Raw genomic sequence first — 20,121 nt, 5'->3', positions numbered from 1 at the left:
GTAAAAGTTGTCTGATGTTTGCTGGTGCTTGTCCACGCAGAGCTCCAAAAGCAAAAACCAGTGGACTCTGAAGCTAATGGAACTGAATTAACAACAGTGCGACACGTGAGTACTTAGAAAAATAGTTAAAAGTCTTGCAGCCATGATGAAATCCAGATGTGATGAGGTCAGAGCATGTCGCAATGGAACTCAGCTTGGGGGTATTTCTTAAGTGATAAAAAACAGGAGCAAACCAGAGATTTCACGTAACCATCCAGAGTGAAAGGAGAGTCAAAGGTCATCCCAAGGTTCCTGACAAAAAATGTAGCAAATGTAGCCAGAGGACCTAGTTTTCATTAAATCTGTCAGGAGCACAAACAAGCACTTCTATAGTCTCTTCATTAAGTTGGAGAAAAAGGTCTACCGTCTAACTTTCAATGGCGCCTGAAGCTTAAAAATATTGTGTGGCTTAAAAGAGAGATACAACTGAATGTTATCTGCACAGCAATGATAGGAAAAGTTTTTAAAAGTGCTCGAAAAGTACTGAAGAGGGAACAAATATAAAAGAAACAATAAAGGTCCCAAAACAGAACCTTGTGGCACACCATAGACAAGAGAAGTGGAAACGGACCTGAATTATTACCCATCTCCACTTTTCTCATACACGATGGGTAAAATAGTTTCATAAAAATAATCGAGTACGCATATTTTGTGAGCAAAATGTTAAAGGAGACACTTATAAGTGAGGCAAATTACAAAATGTAATGGCTTAGGGTTGGAGTTGACTCAGCTCTCAGATTGTTAAATGTCATTTTTCAGAAGCACACATTTGACTGTAAGCCAGTCAGGACTTGTTTAAACCGCTAGTGACTTTGTGTCTATGTGTATCTGCATCTTTTGCAATTTCTTTACTGTGAAGGTGTCATGACATTGTAATTTTACAGGTCAAAACTAGAGAAGATGTCTCAACAGCCACAATGCCAATGTCTGTCTTTGCTCAGTGTTTGTGAATTAGATCACACCCATCTTTAAACACCAAATTTTCATTTTGATCTCAGCTACGCACCTGTAAAGTTTCATTACTGCATCATGTGAAGGTTTCGACATTAGCACTTGTCTGACGCAGGTCTGCAGCCAGGACTACTTTAGGTTATGTCTGTTACAGAATTCATCAAAAACTAAAAGTACAAGAAAACACAGCAAAATCTGAAACTTTACCTTTACCTTCACCCACAAAAAGGAAACGCTTGTGAGAAAAATACAGATCAGATTTAAGGAGATTTTCTTAGAAAAGGTGGTGGGAGGAGGATACTTGTGTTAGCATTACAGTGAAGAAAGATTAAACAAGGAACAAGATGTGATTATGGGCAATAACACGAAAACGTTTAGCTCCTCGAAATGAAAGAAAACACAAGCAGGCACAGACATGCCTGGGAACGAGTCTGTAACAGTAGCAATTCCAGGAAATGCTGCAGTACAAAGCCTACATTGAAACCACAAAAAACTAAACTTGTTACACAACTTGCCAGCTATTTCTCCCATTTAATATCTTTATTACAGTTTCCCAAGGTGATATGAATAAACTGGTTTATCTAACATCCTGAAACCTGATCATTTTTTAATCGCACAGTCATGTGAAAGATAAAGTTTCTCACGGGACTCTCTGCAGTCCTGTGAAAAATAAATATTCCCCATGATTAACTAGCTCATTAAACCACCTTTAGTAGGAATAACTTTATCAGTCTCTCACATCTCTGTGGAGGAATTTTGACCCACACTTCTTTACAACATTACATCCGTTCATTGAAGTTTGCAAGCATTTTTTTTGCACAGCTCTCTTAAGGTCCCGCCACAACATTTCAGTTCGGTCTGGACTTTGCTGCTGTGTTTGGAATCACTGACCAGTTGCACGACGCAGTTTGCGTCAGTATTTAGCTGTCAGATGGATGGCCTCATATTTGACTCTAGAATACTTTGATGTACAGAGAAGTTAATCATCAGCTTAATAACTAATAGGTGCCCACGTTCTATGCTTGGAAAACAAGCCTAAATAATCACCCTCCACCACCGTGCCTGTTTGCTGCTATGAGGTGTTTGTACATTACAGCCAAACATGCCCAAAGGACATTATTCCAGAAGCCTTGTGGTTTGTTCAGATGAAACCTTTCAAGCCTAAGCCATGCTGTCGGGCTCTTTAACCTACACTGAATGCTTCAGCCCTGTAAACTGATGATCAGACAGACAGTGGATATGATTAGCAACATCCAGCTACTGCTTAGCCTTTATTTTCCTGTGGAACCAGTATTTTAAGAAAGAAAGGGTTTTCACTGGACTGTGGACTCACAGGACTTTTAAACACTGAAAACAGCAAATATTTGGTATTTTTATTTTATTTTCTAGGGTACTTTTATGCCTTATATGTGCAACCATTAACTCACTTCACTCACTCCTTCGCTGTCCTTTAAAGCAGTAATAATGAGTGATATATTAATCACAGTAATATACCATTCAGCAGACACTTGGTAACCGGCTGTTGAACACAGTGGAACATTTAGCAGCTAATTGATAGGCAGAATTCCCCTTCAGGTCGACTCTATGAACAGCGCTAAACGCCAGTGAACTTTTGACCTGTATTTGCTCTAGCTGGATGGACTTGTAGGATGGATAAATAAGCAAGATGCACTGTGATATTTCAGTGTTGTTCCCAAGTGGCCAAAAACTCAGTGAGACTTAAAGACGTGTGTGCACTCAAAGTCTGGGTTTATATGTTGAGTCTGGTTTGCTGTTTGTGCTGAAAGTACCTGAAGCAGACGGTATGCCAGTCATTGTTAAGGGCCTGGAGGTACTGCTCATCGTAGATCCTCTGTTTGCATCCCGCGCACACGGGCAAACTTCCTCCAGCTGTAATGACAGGAGACCGACGTGCTGATATCACCATATTAAAGCTCATTAAACATAAAGTTATAAACAGTTCGCACAAAGAGATGTGTGTTTGTGTCTCTGTCTGTATGCCTTCTCCACCGCTTATCTGGCTATGCAAATTATCACTGCTGGTTTATAACCCAGCTCTAAAAACACACAACTCAAACAAACACACCACACAGCGTCTCCTCCACCGTTACCACCAGAGCAGAAACGATGTACCATCTGAAGGGGCATTTTTAATGAGCATACGGCTCAGCAGGGGCAAAACCACTAATTTGCTGCATTGCCCTGTTTAATAGAAAAACTCTTGTTTATTAAAAAAAATCATAACATTTAAAGAAACACAATTTTTTGCCTAGAATTATAGGATAATATTCAAACTTTGGCAATGAGAAAAATTGAAATATTATGACCAAAAGGCATAAAACATCCAGGTTTCCAAAGGTAGTTATGCTCAGTAATAAAAGGCTTTTATTTTACTTTTCCAAACCTACCTCTAATTGGATGTTTTATCCCTTTTTTCTAGTCATAAACTTTCCATTTTTTTTTGTTGTTTTGGGTTTTTTCCCCCACAATTTACCTGTACAAAAGGCCACAGAATGAGCCACAGCACAAGTATTAACGATGTTCTACCATAACCTTGCTCGAAAGGGTATGAGGAAACGGTGGAAACACTGTTTTGGCAGCTCTACAGCTGCTCTATAGTGTAATGGTTTACACATATCTCTATCACGCGAAAGATACCTGGTTCAGTCCCAGAGGAGAGACAGACTCACTTGGGTGTCACATCTAGTGTGAGAATCTGCCACGTCAAACATGTGGAGCTCCCTGCTGTGGCGACCCCTTTGTGAATAAGGGAGCAGCTGAAATGAGCTATTCTATTAAGCAAGCTTGGCTAACAAGTCCAAAACTAATCGAGTGTAGAAATCAGGGTGATGATGATGCTGCATTGTATTTGCCTCGGAACTTCAGATTAAGGGGGGCCATTCCAGATGAAAATTCCCAACTGGAAACTCAGAAATTCCTACTTTCAAATTCAAAATTAACGCACCATGAGTGTGGAGGCGTGGGTGCGTGTTGTAAAAGCAGGAAACGACACAAAGAAACTAAAGAGAAACTGAGATGATGCATAAAATGATGGCAGGTAGATGTACGCTTTTAAAATAATGTAGTTATCATCAAAACTGCTAATAACATAGTTAATAACATAGTTATTAGCAGGCTAATAACATGCCTGCTAATAACATTTTATATTTTCCTTACAATTTAAACCAGACATCGGCTTTCTTCTACTTCTTTCCTGATAAGAGTCGTTTCCATGAGAGGAATCTTATTAGCTGCAGATCAAAGATTCCACCTCTTAGGAAAATCTTCATTATGATTAGTTTCAGGAAAAAAGCAATTTGGCAGAGTTGGGACGATTTATCCTGCAGTAAGGGTTCATCTGGTGCAAAGGGCGAGGCGGCGGCCAACGTTATGCTGTGTTAGATGCATTTGTTGCCTGAGTTAATTTGCCTAAAAAAAGTCACACGGCAAGACTCAGTGAGTAACAGCAAACACAAACATGGCAGCCAGTTGAAAGCATTCCATCCGTGGGGATGCTGTTTTGATTTGTAAAGAATAAAACTGCACAGATGCTACTGCTTCAGGTTCCCCCGCATTACTCTCACTGCTGAGCTCCTGAACTTGCGGTACACCCAAGAGTAACATCACGACTGTCACCTCAGAGTAACAGCCGAGCGTAGCACCTCTTCATCATGGCATTTCAACAAGAAGTAACAAGAGTACTTCTCCACATACAAAGCAGCTATAAAGAGGCCCAATTTTGACCAAGGTTAAGTTCAAAAGTGCCACAATATGAAATCTGGATACTGGTGGAAGAGTCTTGATAAAACTTAACTCTGCACAACAGCTTCAATTATTCATCCATCCTGTGAACTGAAAGCCATTTTGGCAGAGCTTTGGGTGCTGATGTCTGGTGCTAATGCTTTTCTTCTTCACTCCTCCAGCCTTCTCTCTTTAAACACTTTTTTACCATCTTTTTTTTTTAATTTTTTTATAGCATTTTTTATTGTGGAGCATTTCTCTGCATGATCTCTTTCCTCCTGTTGACTTCAGACAGGGCTGCCAAGGCAAACAGAAACACACCTACATTCTGGCACAAACTGTAAAACCTGTGCAGGTACAGGTGCGTACGCCCCGCCCGCTCTGACCTAAAGCAGACACTTCCAGATTAGCTAACCACACTGCAATGCAAAGTGAAACCTTACATAGGACGCCCATTGTTCACCTCAGTGAAGCTGACTGACAGCTCGGTGTGCACAGTTATCTCACACCACATGCCAAAATACACACACATAGATCAACAATGTGGTTTACCAGCTGTTCGAGCCATAGCTTCCTGAATCACTATCCAGAAAACAATGAATTAAAAAAACATACAATTAAAACAGCTTCATTAATAATGAGATCAGAAGGTTATCTGGCTGCTTTAAACGATTAAATCTACACCGGTCACACACCTAAGTTAATCATGGAGTCTGTGGGAGTCTTAGTTTGGTGCAGGCACAACAGGAAACTCTGCCATCTGTGTGTTTTCACACAGCATGAAGGAAGCTCTTAAAGGACAGTTACTTCTCACGTAACAACCTGTTTATAAGCACTGCATGCTGGATTATTGGAGAAGGCTGGCGGCAGATGAAGAGTGTGGTGGTGGCCTGAGGGTGAACGTTGCATACAAACATGCTGGCCGCATCCACTCGAAGAATGGCTTCATCTGCGGCACAGCCTGGCGCTCCCTGCACACGAACCTATTTCTGTACAGTAAACACAGAAACGGTGCAGTGTGCAGCTTTTTTTTCTGTTGGAGCATCTTCTGCGTTTCGAGGAGCAGGGAGTGCGCCGTGGTCTCCGCATCGCCCGCCCCAAAAGCCGAAGCGCGTAACCAGCACGCAGGTCCTTACCTTCCTCCTCTCCCATGCGTTCGTCCTTCCAGGTGCAACAGAGCAGCATCAACCTCATTCACACGCGGAGCTCCGGGAGAGAGCCAACTGCCTCTGCTCGACGGATAAACGGTGTTCACCGACACACACCGCAACGCGCCCGGGGGTCGTGTCGCTGCGCGTCGGTCGCTCCCTGCGGCGGCCCACACAGCTTCCTTCTGCCCGCTGCCTGCACGTTTCTGCGGCGCTTCATTCAAGAGAGGCGCTGACCAATGAAGCTGCCGAGCAGTGCGGAGGAAACAGGGGGCTGGCCAACCACAAACACGCCCTGCTTAATAAAGTCTGGTGGAGGAGGGACGGAGGGGAGAGGGGTAGGTGGGGGGAGACGGCGCAGAAACGCCACCATAGTAACTACAAGGTAACTACAAGTAGACAGAGTGCGCTCTTGTAGAAAGGCAGGTAAAATATTAACGCATTGATGCGTGATAGTGGCGAAAGGGGTTGAGATATGGGATAGGTGGAGGTGCTGGAAGTAGCTGCTAAGTGTCTCATAGAAGTGCAAACAAAGTGTAAGCAAAGGGTGCAACATAAAAAGAAGCTGTAACGAAGGGAAATAAAATGAAGTGGTTGGCTGGTTTTAAACCCATGAAGGCAAATCTAAAAGCAGCTGCAGTGTAGTCAGGAGTATAAAAACTGAGGTTTTATTAGATGTCTAAATCGTGAAATTTGCTGTTCATGAGATTAACTGGGGCTTAATTTAGGAGCCATAAAATCAGTTAGCTCTGCGAAGAAGTGTAAAGCAGGCACGAAACGGAAGCCTGAGCGCACAATTCAGAAATTACAAAATGGTAATTACTGATTTTAGTCATTGCTTAAATGCAACGCAGTCAACACGTCCATTTTCCTTTATGGTTCAGTGTAACACACGGATTCTGTGTGTACAGCATGATTATATCACCGAATCATCTCTGAATTTCAATTGTACAAAGCACAGAACCACAGCAGAATGCAAACATAAAAAATATTTTTAATTCAAACCTTCTTCAGTCTGGAATTTTTAACATACCTGCACAAAGGGCCACAAGTGAAACAGCAGCGTTTGTAGTGTGAAATATCAAAGGACCAGAGTGTAAGAACAATCAAATATAACTAGCTTCAGTTAAAAGAACCCAATCAGCCACCGTCTCACAGCAATTCTGAAACGCACAGAAATTAGTGCCAATTTCACACAACAAATACGGAGGCGAGTTGAGGTGCAGGTCTACCATGTGACACTAGAGTGGACATAAAATGGCAAACTCAAATTCAAATGCAGACAGACTATCAACCTATTGGAATAAATCTGAGTGAGACCTATAAGACATGGTTCTGATTGGATATTATTGCCATTGGTCATGGTCATGTGATCTATCACAGACGATTTAAGATGGTGCCGTCCTACGTGTCATTATCTGAAGAAAAGCAGACGTAGTCGAAACGTCACACACTACTAGATGCAATAAATAAGGAAGCTGGAGCTCTGCAGTGTGTGTTAATTCTTTTCTATGTTTACATTTTTTCGGCTCTGCACCTGCTCCACGTGGTGGTGACGATGGATCCCCCCCCCCCCCCCCCTTTTTTTTTTTTGTAACTCTGAGTGAGTCTGGATGACCTCAACACCTCTGTAACACGTCTCTTTGCAGTAAGGGACTCACTTCCACTGGATGACTTATGTAAATGTAGACGGCAACAGGTTTGTATAATTAGGTTTGTAGTATTAACATGTAATTGCCAGCAGATTCATAGCAGACTGATTCAGTCTTATCGCACTAAAGACAGCAATAAAATGGTAACGAGGACGGCAGCTCACTGCGGGTGGTTGCATACCCGGTCTCCGTCTTCAAAGCACACAAATCACAGTAATCTTGCTTATACTGCAGTCTCCAAACACTGTTTTCTCATGTGTGAGTATAGCATTAGTGGACACCAAGTTGAAATATTTTTGCTTAAAACTCCTCATTGCTTAGACATGATGAACTTAACGCTTCTTAAAGCTACCTGCAGCCGGCAGTGTGCAAAATATACACAGAGCAATGCACGCTTTAACAAAAATTCTCAGTTTATGTGGGCTATCATTATTATTATTATTATTAAATATATTTATTTCCCAAGGGGCTTCCTGCAATTAGACACATTTTTTGATATTAAAAAAAACTTATTTTTTTTCTTCAAGAATCAGTGTCGCTGGTTCAGCGTCAGGAGTGTTGGTATGGGGAGATGGGAGTGGGATAGCTAAGCCAGGGCCAGAGGTTTGATCTGTTTGTCCCAGCGGCAGGTCGCCAGGTAACTGATTTAGTACACGTATGTACAAAGGGTTTGCCTACACCGATTACATGTTGCCTAAAGTAACACAAACACATTATTTCCTGTTAGAAATTAAGCAAGCTAACTAACACTAGGAAAATCAAGCAAATAGATTTACAGAAATGTGTAATTGCCAGCTGTAGAAAAACAGAATTCGACTAGAGTTTCACAGTGACATTGTTTTATGTCTGCAGTAAAGCCTCTGCTCCTGGAACAACAGTGTAAGCTACTTTTACAGGATGTGGATCACGGGTCAGTGGCTCTCCCAGGAGATCTTCAGGGAACAGCAGTATGAGTTCATTACTTCCAGCTGGCACAATAAGAACACAGCTCATAGTCGCCATACTCTGGCAAAGTGTTCGCACCTAACCTGAGGTTTGTTTTCATTATAGAGAAGAAATCCTTCACATACAATAAATCTGATAAGTGATTCATTTTTCCTAGTGGAACAATAACAGAACTCATATGAAAAAAAAGCTCTAAAACAGGCAGGACTTGAACCCAGGTTATTGTTCCAGCGTTGGACTGATTCGACACTCCCCACCGGGTGATTTTGATCAGCCCTCAGGACGGACAGGAAGAAGTAATGAATAAGAAGACGCGTGTTCTTTAAACACATTTTATTTTGTTATTTGTTAAAGCAAATAAAATGCCGGGATGTCCGGGAACAAGTCACATGTGTGCCGTGGAAACATAAAAAGTGCAAAACCACACTGTTCCTCCTTATAAAAACAGTTTTAAATAAAGATGAAGAGTATCCCACGCCACATAAGACAAGGTCTGACCCAGCGAGGCTCAAAGACAGTTCTTACACAGCACCGAGTGAAGGAACTGAAGCCATCAAATTAGTACAAAATACAGTACACAGTTACGGGAAGAGATAGGGGTCACTTGGCAACAGCGCTCATGAGCCTTTGGTCAGTAAAGCCTTTGGTTTTGTTTTTTTTAAAGCAGCTCAAGTAAATAAAGAACAGGGATTTTGTGCCTCACATAAACACAGCGGCATTCCCATTAAAACAAAGTATTAATCTGTATTACAGTTAATAACAGTGAATAAATGCAAAAGCAAAGGATTGTTTTTTTTAATGCTCACACATTCCTGATAACAAAAAAGCTATGAGTCAAATCATGGTGCCGCAAATCTTGAATAATGACCAGTTACATAAATGTAAATGAGACTAAACATTTGAAGCAGACTTAAACACGACACATAATGAAACACACACGCACATACACGTCGCGTACATACCAAAGCAGTGTCTGATTGATATTTAAACCCACTGCTTTTTGACTGTCTTCAGCAGAAAGTGTTTGGCAACATTTAACACAAAAAAGCTGAGAACACTGAACTGCACAGCAACAAGAATCAGCAAAGTTGGTGAGAGCAGATGGGTTGGCTGGAGCCCCAGTTACCACCGCTTTATACCCAGCAGGCCTAAAAATGGCAGCAGAGAAAATGGGGAGCCAGGAACCGCACTGACATTGGATGGATATCATCAGATTTCGGCCTAGCTATGACCAACCCCACCCCTGTGACAGGTCAGAGAGGAGCAGACGAGCCCTGTGCTGCCCAGTGAGACGGATCACCTTGATTTAGTTTAGGATTAAAGCAGAAAGGGAAATCACTTGTGGGTGACATTGACAGCCGATGGTACAGACAGAGTTTCAAACAAACAATACACACACGTGCAGGCGTGTGTGCACGGACGCAGCGACACATGGTGGGCCGGTGCGGTACAGAATTAACTTGGTTAACTTGAACACGTTAATGATTAAAAGGCACTGTCAATAACATACGTCACATGTACAAAATTCTGGGTCGGTGGGTTTGTGTAAAAACAGACACTGAAGTCAAGTAAGTAAAAACAAACATCTTTACAGGTTGTCTAATGGGGCTTTGCATATAAAATGTACATTCTCGATCATGCAGTAGCACCATGGTTTCTTGAGGTCACTGGATCTCGAGAGATCCTCTACTTCCTCCTCCCACAGTATTTGCCCTGGCATCCTGCAACGCCACCTACAGCAAACACCGGCAACATTTTAGCCTTTGCAGCAACTTCTGTTTTTCAGGATGCTTCTTCAACAATGTGCACAGGTCTTTTACCTCTATAGAATCCTCCGCCTCCTCCTCCACCTGCGCCACCAAGGAAGCCCTGCAGAGCACCGTACTTTGCTGCTTTGGCTGCAAAACAACAAAACAATATTGGTTATTATGTTTCCAATCTGAGGGTACTGGCCTTAATGTTTGCCAGAAGATTATCCGACTGGACACTGGGCAGATCTGTCCCTCTATTTTCCACGCATATATTTGAATATCCAACTGTTCTCTTGGCTTTTTTGTGGGTTTTTGTTTCTATTTCTACAAGAAAAACTTTCTCTGTGTAAAATTTGGTACTTTCAAAAAACAAAAAAAACCCCAATATGATTCATTTGCTTTCAACAAAATGTTCTTCTAGTGCATAAATGTTTAAGAACTTGTCTTTTTCTCGGCATGTCTTATCAAAGTTCACATTTGATAAGTTCACGTTTCCCTGTAAGGATGCCGTTTAAGGCAGGAGACACTTGCCTCCAAACACGGGTGCTGGAAATTAAACTGTAGATGGATTTACTAGTGAAGTTTGCACTGCAGACCGGCTCAGCAAGTTATATTAATAAGGTAGGTGATATATGACAGACAGCTGCTGATATACTGGACAAGAACTTTATCTTAATCTAATCAACACCACCAAGATGAGATGAATGATATTTATAATAAACTTCTACATATAAAGTTTTTGAGTCCTGGTGACTGTGAAATACTTTTTAGGATGGCTGCTAAAAGGCACACTGATTTTACAAGTACTTTAGCAAAGATCATTTTGTCCCATCATTGTGGGACTGCTCCACTATCCACCAGCCCAAGGAAGGATGTGAAAACCCTCACTGGTCATGTAATGGCATGACATGAAAATGCATGCATGTCTCAGACCACCAGCACCAGTTCCCCTACAGGCTACATACTTTCTCCCCTCATTTTATTCCTGCATACCAACAGCTCCACCTCCAGTCAGTCAACCTTATGAAATTAGCAGATGACGCTACCTCGATCGGGCTAATCAAAGGTGGGGATGAGTCTGCCTGCACTCAAAAAATTCTGTTGTTGGATGAATACAATTTAATCATGGCACCTTTTTCCATGTGATTTAACCAAGTACAATAACCCATTTATGACCATGTCAAACCAACACATTTGACATTTGGTGGTTTAATGTAATCAGATTACGTTGGATCAATGTAGTATACTTACATTGACTTTAAGTGATTTATTGAAGTATATAAAGTGAAATTTATTTTAATTCATTCTACACAAGTTAAAAACTTTAGGAAAACACAATGAAATCTTGTTGTTTGAACGACTACTTTGTTAATAACTGCTAGTCTTGCTTAATGAACCAATATGAGGGTTGATGATTTCATAGAGACAAACAACCATTTGCACTTACAATCATGGATAATTTAGAATTACCCATTAACCTAACTCTAATTACACACTGCAAATCAGCCAGATTGTGGATTTGAACCCAGGCCCTTCTTGCTGTGAGGCAACAGCACTAACCATCGTGCCACCAAGCTGTCAAGCCAGGCTTAACAAAACTAGGAAAACTATGATTGCAAGGCTTGATGCAGAATTTTCTGTACGTTTTTTTCCTTGACATGTTAAACCACAATAAATAGCGATAGCATACACCTGGTGTGGGTGTAGTTATCTGCCTCTTAAAACTCCAGCGATTTTCCTGCAGTTTGACATCTAATGTGATTTTGTGAATTTCGTGAGTCCAGGCAATGAACCACTCTTACTAGATTGATCTTGTTGAGATGACATGATACAAATTAAGTTGCGGATTTTCATGCAGATGCTACATGATTTAATTATGTTCACCATAGAAACATGAAATTATTCTTGATTAAAGTTTGAGTTGTTTCCTATCTTATCTTCTTCTTACTGTGTTGATCCCATATGTTAAGATCATTCACGTCTGTGTTCCCCCATTTAGTTACAATTCTTCCTTCCTGTTTTATTTTGATAGATACCCATCTCTAGCTTCTTGACTTTAGTTGTACTTCTCCTGTGTAATTGTCTTTGATTATCTTCACCTGCATCTTGTCATCCACTTCTCCTAGTTACTCTCATGTGTAGGGTTGTCTCCCCTCCACACTCCACTGCTCTACTAAGAAGGCAACTGGCTGGAATCTGCACTTCTCCCACAGGAGCTTTTTAAGTCACTTGCCTCTGGCAGGGGGTTGCAGCACATTAGGACCTACACCTCAAGGCACAAGAACATTTTCTTCCCGTCTACAGTTCTTATATCTTAATCTTCTTAATGATCCTCCAGTCACGTTATAAGTAACATGTTACACTAACACATGCTTATTCAGGGCATTCTATAAAAAAAAAATATCCTGGTTTGGCTAAAGTTTTGTCAATAAACCTGATTCAGATTTCATTCAGAGACTTGAAAGCCCTTGAAAGCTGTATGTCAGGTACTTTGAGTGATCCAACGAATGATATTATAGCCTCTAAAATAGCATGCGCTTTCTATGAAATTATCCCACTCGCAGGAGTAATTTAGTTCAGGAAGATACAGATTATGGTGTGTTCATCATACGGGCTGAGCTGCACCATCTGCACTGACCAGCACACACCCATTTTCCAAACTCATCTCGATAATCTGGCATGTTGGCGTGCTCTGCCAAAAAGTAGATTTAATGAGAGATAAACTGGAAAATGAGCAGAGCTTCAGGGAACAGTCGCTCACTGAAACAATGCCTTTATAATGTGCAAAAAAATAAAGTTTTCTTTTTGCATGTGTGAAGTAATGTAATGAGAGGACGTGGAGTTTTGGTACCTTGTTGAGGAGTCAGCGGGGCTGGCACATATCCTACACAACAGGAAAGACAAATACAAGAGTAGGTGTCAGCAGAGCAATGATAGGATGAAACCACTTTGGGTCTGTCACACAGGTGGATTCATTTCTCTCAGCCAGGATGTGGTTAGAATTAAACTGTTGACATTATAGAGGATCGCACAGGAGGCACTTAAACGTAGAGCTGAGCTGTTTGTTCCAGACACATTTTCAGTGCAGACAAGTGACCAGATTTTATGCAGACAGTAGTCTTCTCCTGTCTGTGTTTTGTATTTATAATACCGACATTTAATCTTGTGGATAGAGGTGCATAAGGTTTGTCTGCTTAAACTGAAGAAATGTCAGTAAAATGTGGGTTGACCTGTTTAATTATTTTTAACTTAAAATGGAAAAGTTCACAAATCCTTTTGGTCTAAAAAAAAAAAACCTTCAGTGTTTAGGATAGTCAAAAATATTTATGAATAATTAATCAAATTCAAATTAAACTAAAACATTCCAGATATTTAAAGTTTAATATGTTTTTTTTTTAGTTGGATAAGAGGATACAGTAGATATCTCTACTGTAGATTAACGAGTAAGAGGTCATAATAAGCATGACATGGAAACTGTGCAAAAGCTGAAGCTGCGAAAGTGGCCGACATTAAGGAAAGGAGAGGGAAGAATAAATACCGATGAGGTAATCAGGTAATATTTTTCCTAATGTGGTTTCCGAATCATTTTCGGCATGTGAATATTGTTGCAAGAAAAGAAAACCTTCTGTTGCTCCCCTCTCCTTTTCTTTAAGCTCTAAAGTGGAGGCAGCATTAATCCGGCCCCTGATCCAGAAACAAGGACAAACAGTTAAACAATCATCTGTGCGCCAAATCCTCCGCTCGGTGGAGGCAGGTTTATTTTAGCAATGCAGTTATCAGTGCTATGAATGTACTGTGAATTACAGTTTTTCATTAGGTACACCAGTTCAATTGCTTGTTGATGCAAATATCTAATCAGCCAAGGGTCAAGACGGCATGCTGAATTTCAAACTGCTTATCAGAATGATGAAAGAAGACTATTTGATTTAAGTGACTTTGTTGTGAGACTGGCTGGTCAGAGTATTTCAGAAACTGCTGAGCTACTGGGATTGTCCCCAACAACCATGTCTAAGGCTACGTTCACACTGCAGGTGAAAGCGCATCAAATCAGATTTTTTGGACCCTATGCGACCCATATACGATCATGGTATGACAGTGTGAACGGCACAAATCCGATATTTTCAAATCCGATCTGGGTCACTTTCGTATGTGGTACTGAATCCGATACATATCTGATGTTTTAGAAAGTGTCTGCTGTTTGAACGGTCATGTCGCATTAAATCCGTCTTTTACGTCACTGACACAAGACAGACGCCAATTATCAGCGCCGGAGAAGCGCCCGATAAGACATCGCGAACGCTTCCTGGCCGTCCAGTGAAACTGTTGGGAAGACAACGTTGGAGAAACGTTAACATTTTATTTGTACTGCATAATCTGCAGATTCTGACAGAAATCTGCAACTATCCTTTGAAGCACCGCTCCTCTCTTAAACAGCAATAAGGATCATTATTAGGTTATTTACATTATTATGTAAATAACAAAATAACTTAAAGCAAAAATTGGGAAACGTGAAGTCCGAAGTCTTTATGTTAAGGGCCATCAGTCAAACAATATTGTTTGGTCTGGGTCTAAACAGAGCGCGTTGTGTTTGACGTCTTCTTTTGCGCATGCGGGCCGCTTTGAGCGTTCACACTAGAGCGCGTTTGCTGTCGCATTTTATTTGTAGTGTGAACGAGCAGACAAAAAAAACCCGGATTTGATCAAAAAATCGGAATTGAGCATTAAGACCTGCAGTGTGAACGTAGCCTCAGGTTTATTGAGAATGGGCTGAAAAAGAGAAAATATCCAGCAGGTTGCTGTTGTCTGGCTGAAAATGCCTTGCTGATGTCAGAGGAGAATCACCACATGATTCGACAGGAAAGCAACAGTTACTCAAATAACCGCTTGTTACAACCAAGATTTGCATCTTTTTTTCTTTTTTCTTGAACAACAGAAGGCTGGAAAGATTGTCTGCTGCGACAATACAGCTGATGAATGAATGATGAATCTTTGCAACAAGCAATTAAGGCCGTTCTGAAGGTAAAATTGGTCCTACTTGGTACTAGCAAGGTACATCTAATAAAGTAGCTCATGAGTATACTTCAGTCTGCTTTACTGAAAAGTAGTATTAGAGCCTCTTTTTTTGGAGTTCTTATTCTTGGGTGAAAGTCCACCTCCGATACAGCCACACACTCTTAAAACATCCTACCACTGTTCTCTGCCTTTGATCCCACCTTCTAAAGATAAATGGCTCTATTTTGTCATTTGTCAACACTGATTTATGGCACAACCTGCGCCCTTAAAAGGTCACTACACAGAAGTGTTTATCACCAACAACAGGTAGCAGGTAGTATGTAACATAATGTGTGCTGTGAATTCATCAATATACTTTAATCAAAATGTGCATAAAGGAAGTAGTTGTTTTACCTTGGTAGTACTGCTGGGGGTATCCTCCTCTGTAACCAGGAACTACACCTGTAAATTTGAAAAAGCCTTTTTAATGGAGACCTCACAGGCCTACAGATAGAAAATATGTCACACGATAAGAATTGGATTCATGTATAGAATCTATTTGTGTTGGCAGTAAATCCATTTGCACTAAATGTTTTACAAGTAAGTTATGATTAAACAACCCAGCATTACGCTGAATATGACAACTTGACCTGATTTTCATAATTACGGATCTCTCAGTTTGGCAAACCTCCCTGATGGAAAAACTGTGCTGCAAAAATGAAAGCTATTAAACCATCTGCAGTAACACAGACGGATGTGTCTGTGTTCACTGGGAGATGGATTAGGACACAGTTTTTATGACTAGCTGTAGCCGGGCAGTATCTGTGGGGAAGTGAGAGCAGGCGGCACTGTCGGCTGCTGCTGTGTGATTGCAATGATCCATCACGGGTGGGCAGAGGAAGAGAAGAAGAGGCAGGTCTAAAAGCTGTGCAAGTGTAAATATGGCTGTAGACTTCTGAACAGAAATATGCATCATCTTAAGCTGCTTAAGAATAAAAAGGAGAGGGACTGAGTGGTAAAAATGTCACTGTGGTCCTCACCTTGTTGGTATCCGCCACCACCTCCAATATTGCCGTAGCCTGCTCAAATTAAAAGACAATAAAGAAACAATTCAAATGTTTCTTTTCTTCTGATATACAGCAAATACAACTTTCTAAGTTTCATATTTCTATGGATTGTAGTTTTTTTTCCTGTGTGTATTACTCCAGCATTGTTGCTTCAGGCCCTAAACTGGCATGTGGCCAGTGGCTCAGCTAACGTCACATTAACGTCCTCATCCAAATTTCCCCTGGCAGAATTTTGCTATTTCAGGGCAGGACTCCCCAGGGGGGTTGTGTTATCTTCAAACAATCCCACAGTGATGTTCTGCACAGTAATATGGTCTCCAGGGCAAAATGATGTGTTGTTGACTTGCTCCATTTACAGACTCCTAACGGAACAGAAATACTGCAGGGATTACTGCCCTTGGTGGAGCTTGCCTTTGCAGAAGCTGGATTTAAAAAAAAATAAATGGCTGAATCACTTTGTTTCAGGCCACATTTCTCACTGGTAAACAAACTCTGCTAAAGAGAGAGAATATGGTACTGTAAATGTCTACAAAGTGTCTTTTTGATACAAGTAATCTGAGTAAATCTAGTGATTTTGGTTTGATAGCAACTCGCTAACAAAACAAAAACTACTTTAAAAAGATCCAGTACTGAATTTTTGAGGCTTAATTTGAAGAGGAAGTGAGGTGGACGTTTTCCCAAACACTGTTTCTGGGAAACTGTGTTTTCAACATAAAGTACACAGTGGCCACAAGCTATAGGAAAACACATTCACAGCACATTTCCCATGTTTACATTGTGCTTTGATGTGCGGCAGCAGTACCGGGCCTGTTACATTACCTGGTTTCGGCGCTTTAGCTGCAGCTCCAGGATACGCAACTCCACCTGTCACACAGAGAAAACTGGCTTACATGCAATGACCCTTTAATCTATTACTATAGCCATCCTGCTTAGGACTGAGAGCCACATAAAGAATGAGAAACTCTTTGAATATTGCCCCAGTTGTTTTCCTTCCTTAAAGTGGTTTTTATCATTCCTGATACGCTGCACCCTGCACAGCAACTTATCAGCATTTTGGCCAATTTCCTGCACAGGAAGTGGCATGAGATGACATCTCTTCACCAACTGTCACTTTGTGCACTGGACTGGATGATTTTGTTGTTGTTTTTTAAAGTCAGGGAAACATTAGGCATCAATGCTGACAGGCTCGCCTCCTTTTATATATACCTTGTCCAAGCAGAGTGTATCCACCTGAATCATGGTGACATCTAATAGATAAAGCATCTCCTACATTTTGAGAAGGCGTTACGCTCAGTGAAGGAATTACAAAAAGGGTCTAATGATAATACGATGTTCCCTGATTTCAACAAGTCCTGCTAAAAAGCAGGATGCACTCTTATTTCCCAATTAAAAATTACTAATACGTTATAATAATTTAGCTTCCTGCAAGTAAATTTTCTTAGGGCTCACTGACCTTGATAACCTCCTGCAGCCAGTGGGATTCCTGGTCTCTCTCCAACACCACCCACAGCTACAAACACAAAACACAACAATGCTGAGACTGCATGTGCACAAGCTTCTGCAAAAACACGAACATGACAGCAGTTATCACGCTGTGTATTTATCTAATTATTCCATTATTAGTTCTTCAATTCTGACAGTCGAAACTTTCATACATCTCAGTACTCTTTGACTACTCACTTTGTGTTAAAATAAAACATATTGTACATGCATTCATTCAGAATTTACATTTTTAAATGTTTTTTGTTTATTTTGTTCTGTATGACGTACCATACAATGGTTTTGTTCATCCAGTGTCTTTCCACTTTGTGTTTTGCATAAAAATGATTACACCATAATTATAAGACATTAGAGTGTCTCTCATAGATAAAGAAAAGATTATAGGCAAGTTTTTTGCACCAGCTTTAGTCTTATAGTATATTTAAAAAGTAGTTTTAGTTACTAAAACAGTTTGGTTGCTTGAAGGAAAAAATGGATTCGAGTACCTGGAGGTTTCAGAGGCTTTGCTCCAGGCAGTGTTCCAGTTCCAGGCCCAGTTCCGGGTCCAGTTCCGGGTCCAGTGCCTAAAGGTACTAAAGCACAAAAAGAGTAGAAATATACCTCACTGCTCTTTAAACAAAATCTATGAGAGCCAAAACATAATAAACTTAAACAGGAAACTTGCCTCCATAAGGTGCTCCATAAGGATAGCCAGTACCTAGGGAGTAAAAATAGAAGACCCCAAAAATCAAAGGTTTATTTATTCAAGTGATTAAATAAAATGTACTCTGTAGAAACTGAATGTGTACGTACTTATGTAACAAAATTACACAGAAAATTTACATTTATTAAATTTTCTATGTAATTAGTTAAATCAACAGTTTGGGCATAACATTTACCCTGAGTGCACAAACGAGTAAACGTCAAACAGAAGACTTCATGTTATAACGTGCAATTTCAAATCCCTGCCATGTTAATACTGGGAAAAACGGAGATTTACTCGATAGGCATCAGACAAAAGTGAGAAACAAAATCAACAGTCAACAAAAATAATAACAGATTCTATTCGGGTATCACAGTGTTATTGATGATCCTTTACATTAATCCAAAAAATGTAAAGGTAACAAATACTTTATCTTGAGAGTTTATAATATTTTAACGTTTAATTTTTTGTCATATTGTGTGTTTTAATCTTAGTAAAAAAATGTTTGTTTTTATTTTTAATTATCTATCAGGAGAGTCTCCTGTTACCAACAAAATTTCTCAGTTTTACAATTCTATTCAAAAAATTACATCAAAGCTTGCAAAAAAAGTGCACAATAGGTAAAATGCCCTAAAAGTGCAAACGAGCAGATGCACAAAACTGATGACTATTCAGTCTGTTGCAGGTATAATTGGCCTGATGCAGCTTTTTGTTGGTTTCATCGATCCAGGCTGAAGAATCGTTAACTGTCTGCACAGAGAGTGCACGTTAAGAAGGATGCATCATGTGTAGCTTGACAGTGGATGTGATTATAAAAACAAATTAATCAATATTTGGATTGAGACTAAAATGACAGGGTAAGATGCTGTCTGTGTGTTTGTGTAAGTAATGAGCAGCAGCAGCAAACATGACAGTAGTGTTGAAATTAATCTGTGATATGTCACAATTTAGTTATTTAACTGTGCCATACTGATCATATGTATAATGCACAACTCTAATAATTAGAAACATTTAAATACAAATTCATTTACAAACTGTATAAATCCAGATATAAACATCTAGGCTTGGTGTGAGCTACAGATGGCTAAAATATTATGTACTAAATTCAGACAATATTCAGTTGAACTCCTTAAATGCACATCTAGTATTTTGTGGCGAAGGAGTGAGGAAAACATAAACAGATCACATGCAAGAGAATCAGAGACATCTTGTGCTTTATCATACAAATGAGTGATAGTTAAAATATCTAGCTCCTCTTTACCTGGTATAAATGGTTTGGGTGCTTTTCCAACTGTTCCAACACCAGGACCTGAAAACAGCCGCGCCTTTTACTTTTACAGTCAAAGAGAAAAAGCCCCACAGCGGGTATGTTTGTATTGGTCTCCACCATGTGGCCAGATGGATCCAGCATACTTTCATGAACTTTAAGTTAGAAAACATCCAGGAGACTGAGTGATTAAAACAACACAGCACTCCTGAATCAATAAAATAATAAATATTTGACTTGTTGTTGAACTCCAGTTAAAATAACAGATAGAATAATAAACTGCCCAACATGGGTGATGAAAAAAAGAAAGGTAAAAAAAGGAAAACCTATTAAAACCAGTTAGAAAACAACAGTTTGATCAGTTAATTTAAAATCCTCAACTATTC

The 20,121-nt window shown here is 40.2% G+C and overlaps 2 protein-coding genes across 19 annotated transcripts in view; both read right to left on the bottom strand.

Annotated features, from left to right (window-relative positions):
• Positions 1 to 6,110, bottom strand: part of limk1a (LIM domain kinase 1a) — a 51,844-nt gene extending 45,734 nt beyond the window's left edge. Inside the window, exons 1-2 of the mRNA XM_026191799.2 lie at positions 5,868 to 6,110; positions 2,781 to 2,880 (exon numbers count right to left, since the gene is read on the bottom strand). Coding sequence (XP_026047584.1) covers positions 2,781 to 2,880; positions 5,868 to 5,925 — 158 coding nt within the window. The 5' untranslated portion in view covers positions 5,926 to 6,110. The remainder of the gene's footprint in view (positions 1 to 2,780; positions 2,881 to 5,867) is intronic.
• Positions 6,111 to 8,794: 2,684 nt separating this feature from the next.
• Positions 8,795 to 20,121, bottom strand: part of elna (elastin a) — a 53,819-nt gene continuing 42,492 nt past the window's right edge. For all 18 annotated transcript variants that reach the window (XM_080288959.1, XM_080288960.1, XM_080288969.1 and 15 more), the window contains 10 exons: positions 19,730 to 19,777; positions 18,451 to 18,483; positions 18,272 to 18,358; positions 17,740 to 17,796; positions 17,106 to 17,150; positions 16,260 to 16,298; positions 15,634 to 15,681; positions 13,079 to 13,111; positions 10,297 to 10,374; positions 8,795 to 10,209 (listed from right to left, as the gene is read on the bottom strand). In XM_080288959.1, coding sequence (XP_080145085.1) covers positions 10,163 to 10,209; positions 10,297 to 10,374; positions 13,079 to 13,111; positions 15,634 to 15,681; positions 16,260 to 16,298; positions 17,106 to 17,150; positions 17,740 to 17,796; positions 18,272 to 18,358; positions 18,451 to 18,483; positions 19,730 to 19,777 — 515 coding nt within the window. In that variant the 3' untranslated portion in view covers positions 8,795 to 10,162. The remainder of the gene's footprint in view (positions 10,210 to 10,296; positions 10,375 to 13,078; positions 13,112 to 15,633; positions 15,682 to 16,259; positions 16,299 to 17,105; positions 17,151 to 17,739; positions 17,797 to 18,271; positions 18,359 to 18,450; positions 18,484 to 19,729; positions 19,778 to 20,121) is intronic.

This window comes from Astatotilapia calliptera, chromosome 14 (genome assembly GCF_964374335.1).
Source record: "Astatotilapia calliptera chromosome 14, fAstCal68.1, whole genome shotgun sequence".
In the NCBI taxonomy this organism is placed as follows: domain Eukaryota; kingdom Metazoa; phylum Chordata; class Actinopteri; order Cichliformes; family Cichlidae; genus Astatotilapia; species Astatotilapia calliptera.
This window is presented reverse-complemented; position numbering and strand designations above follow the sequence as displayed.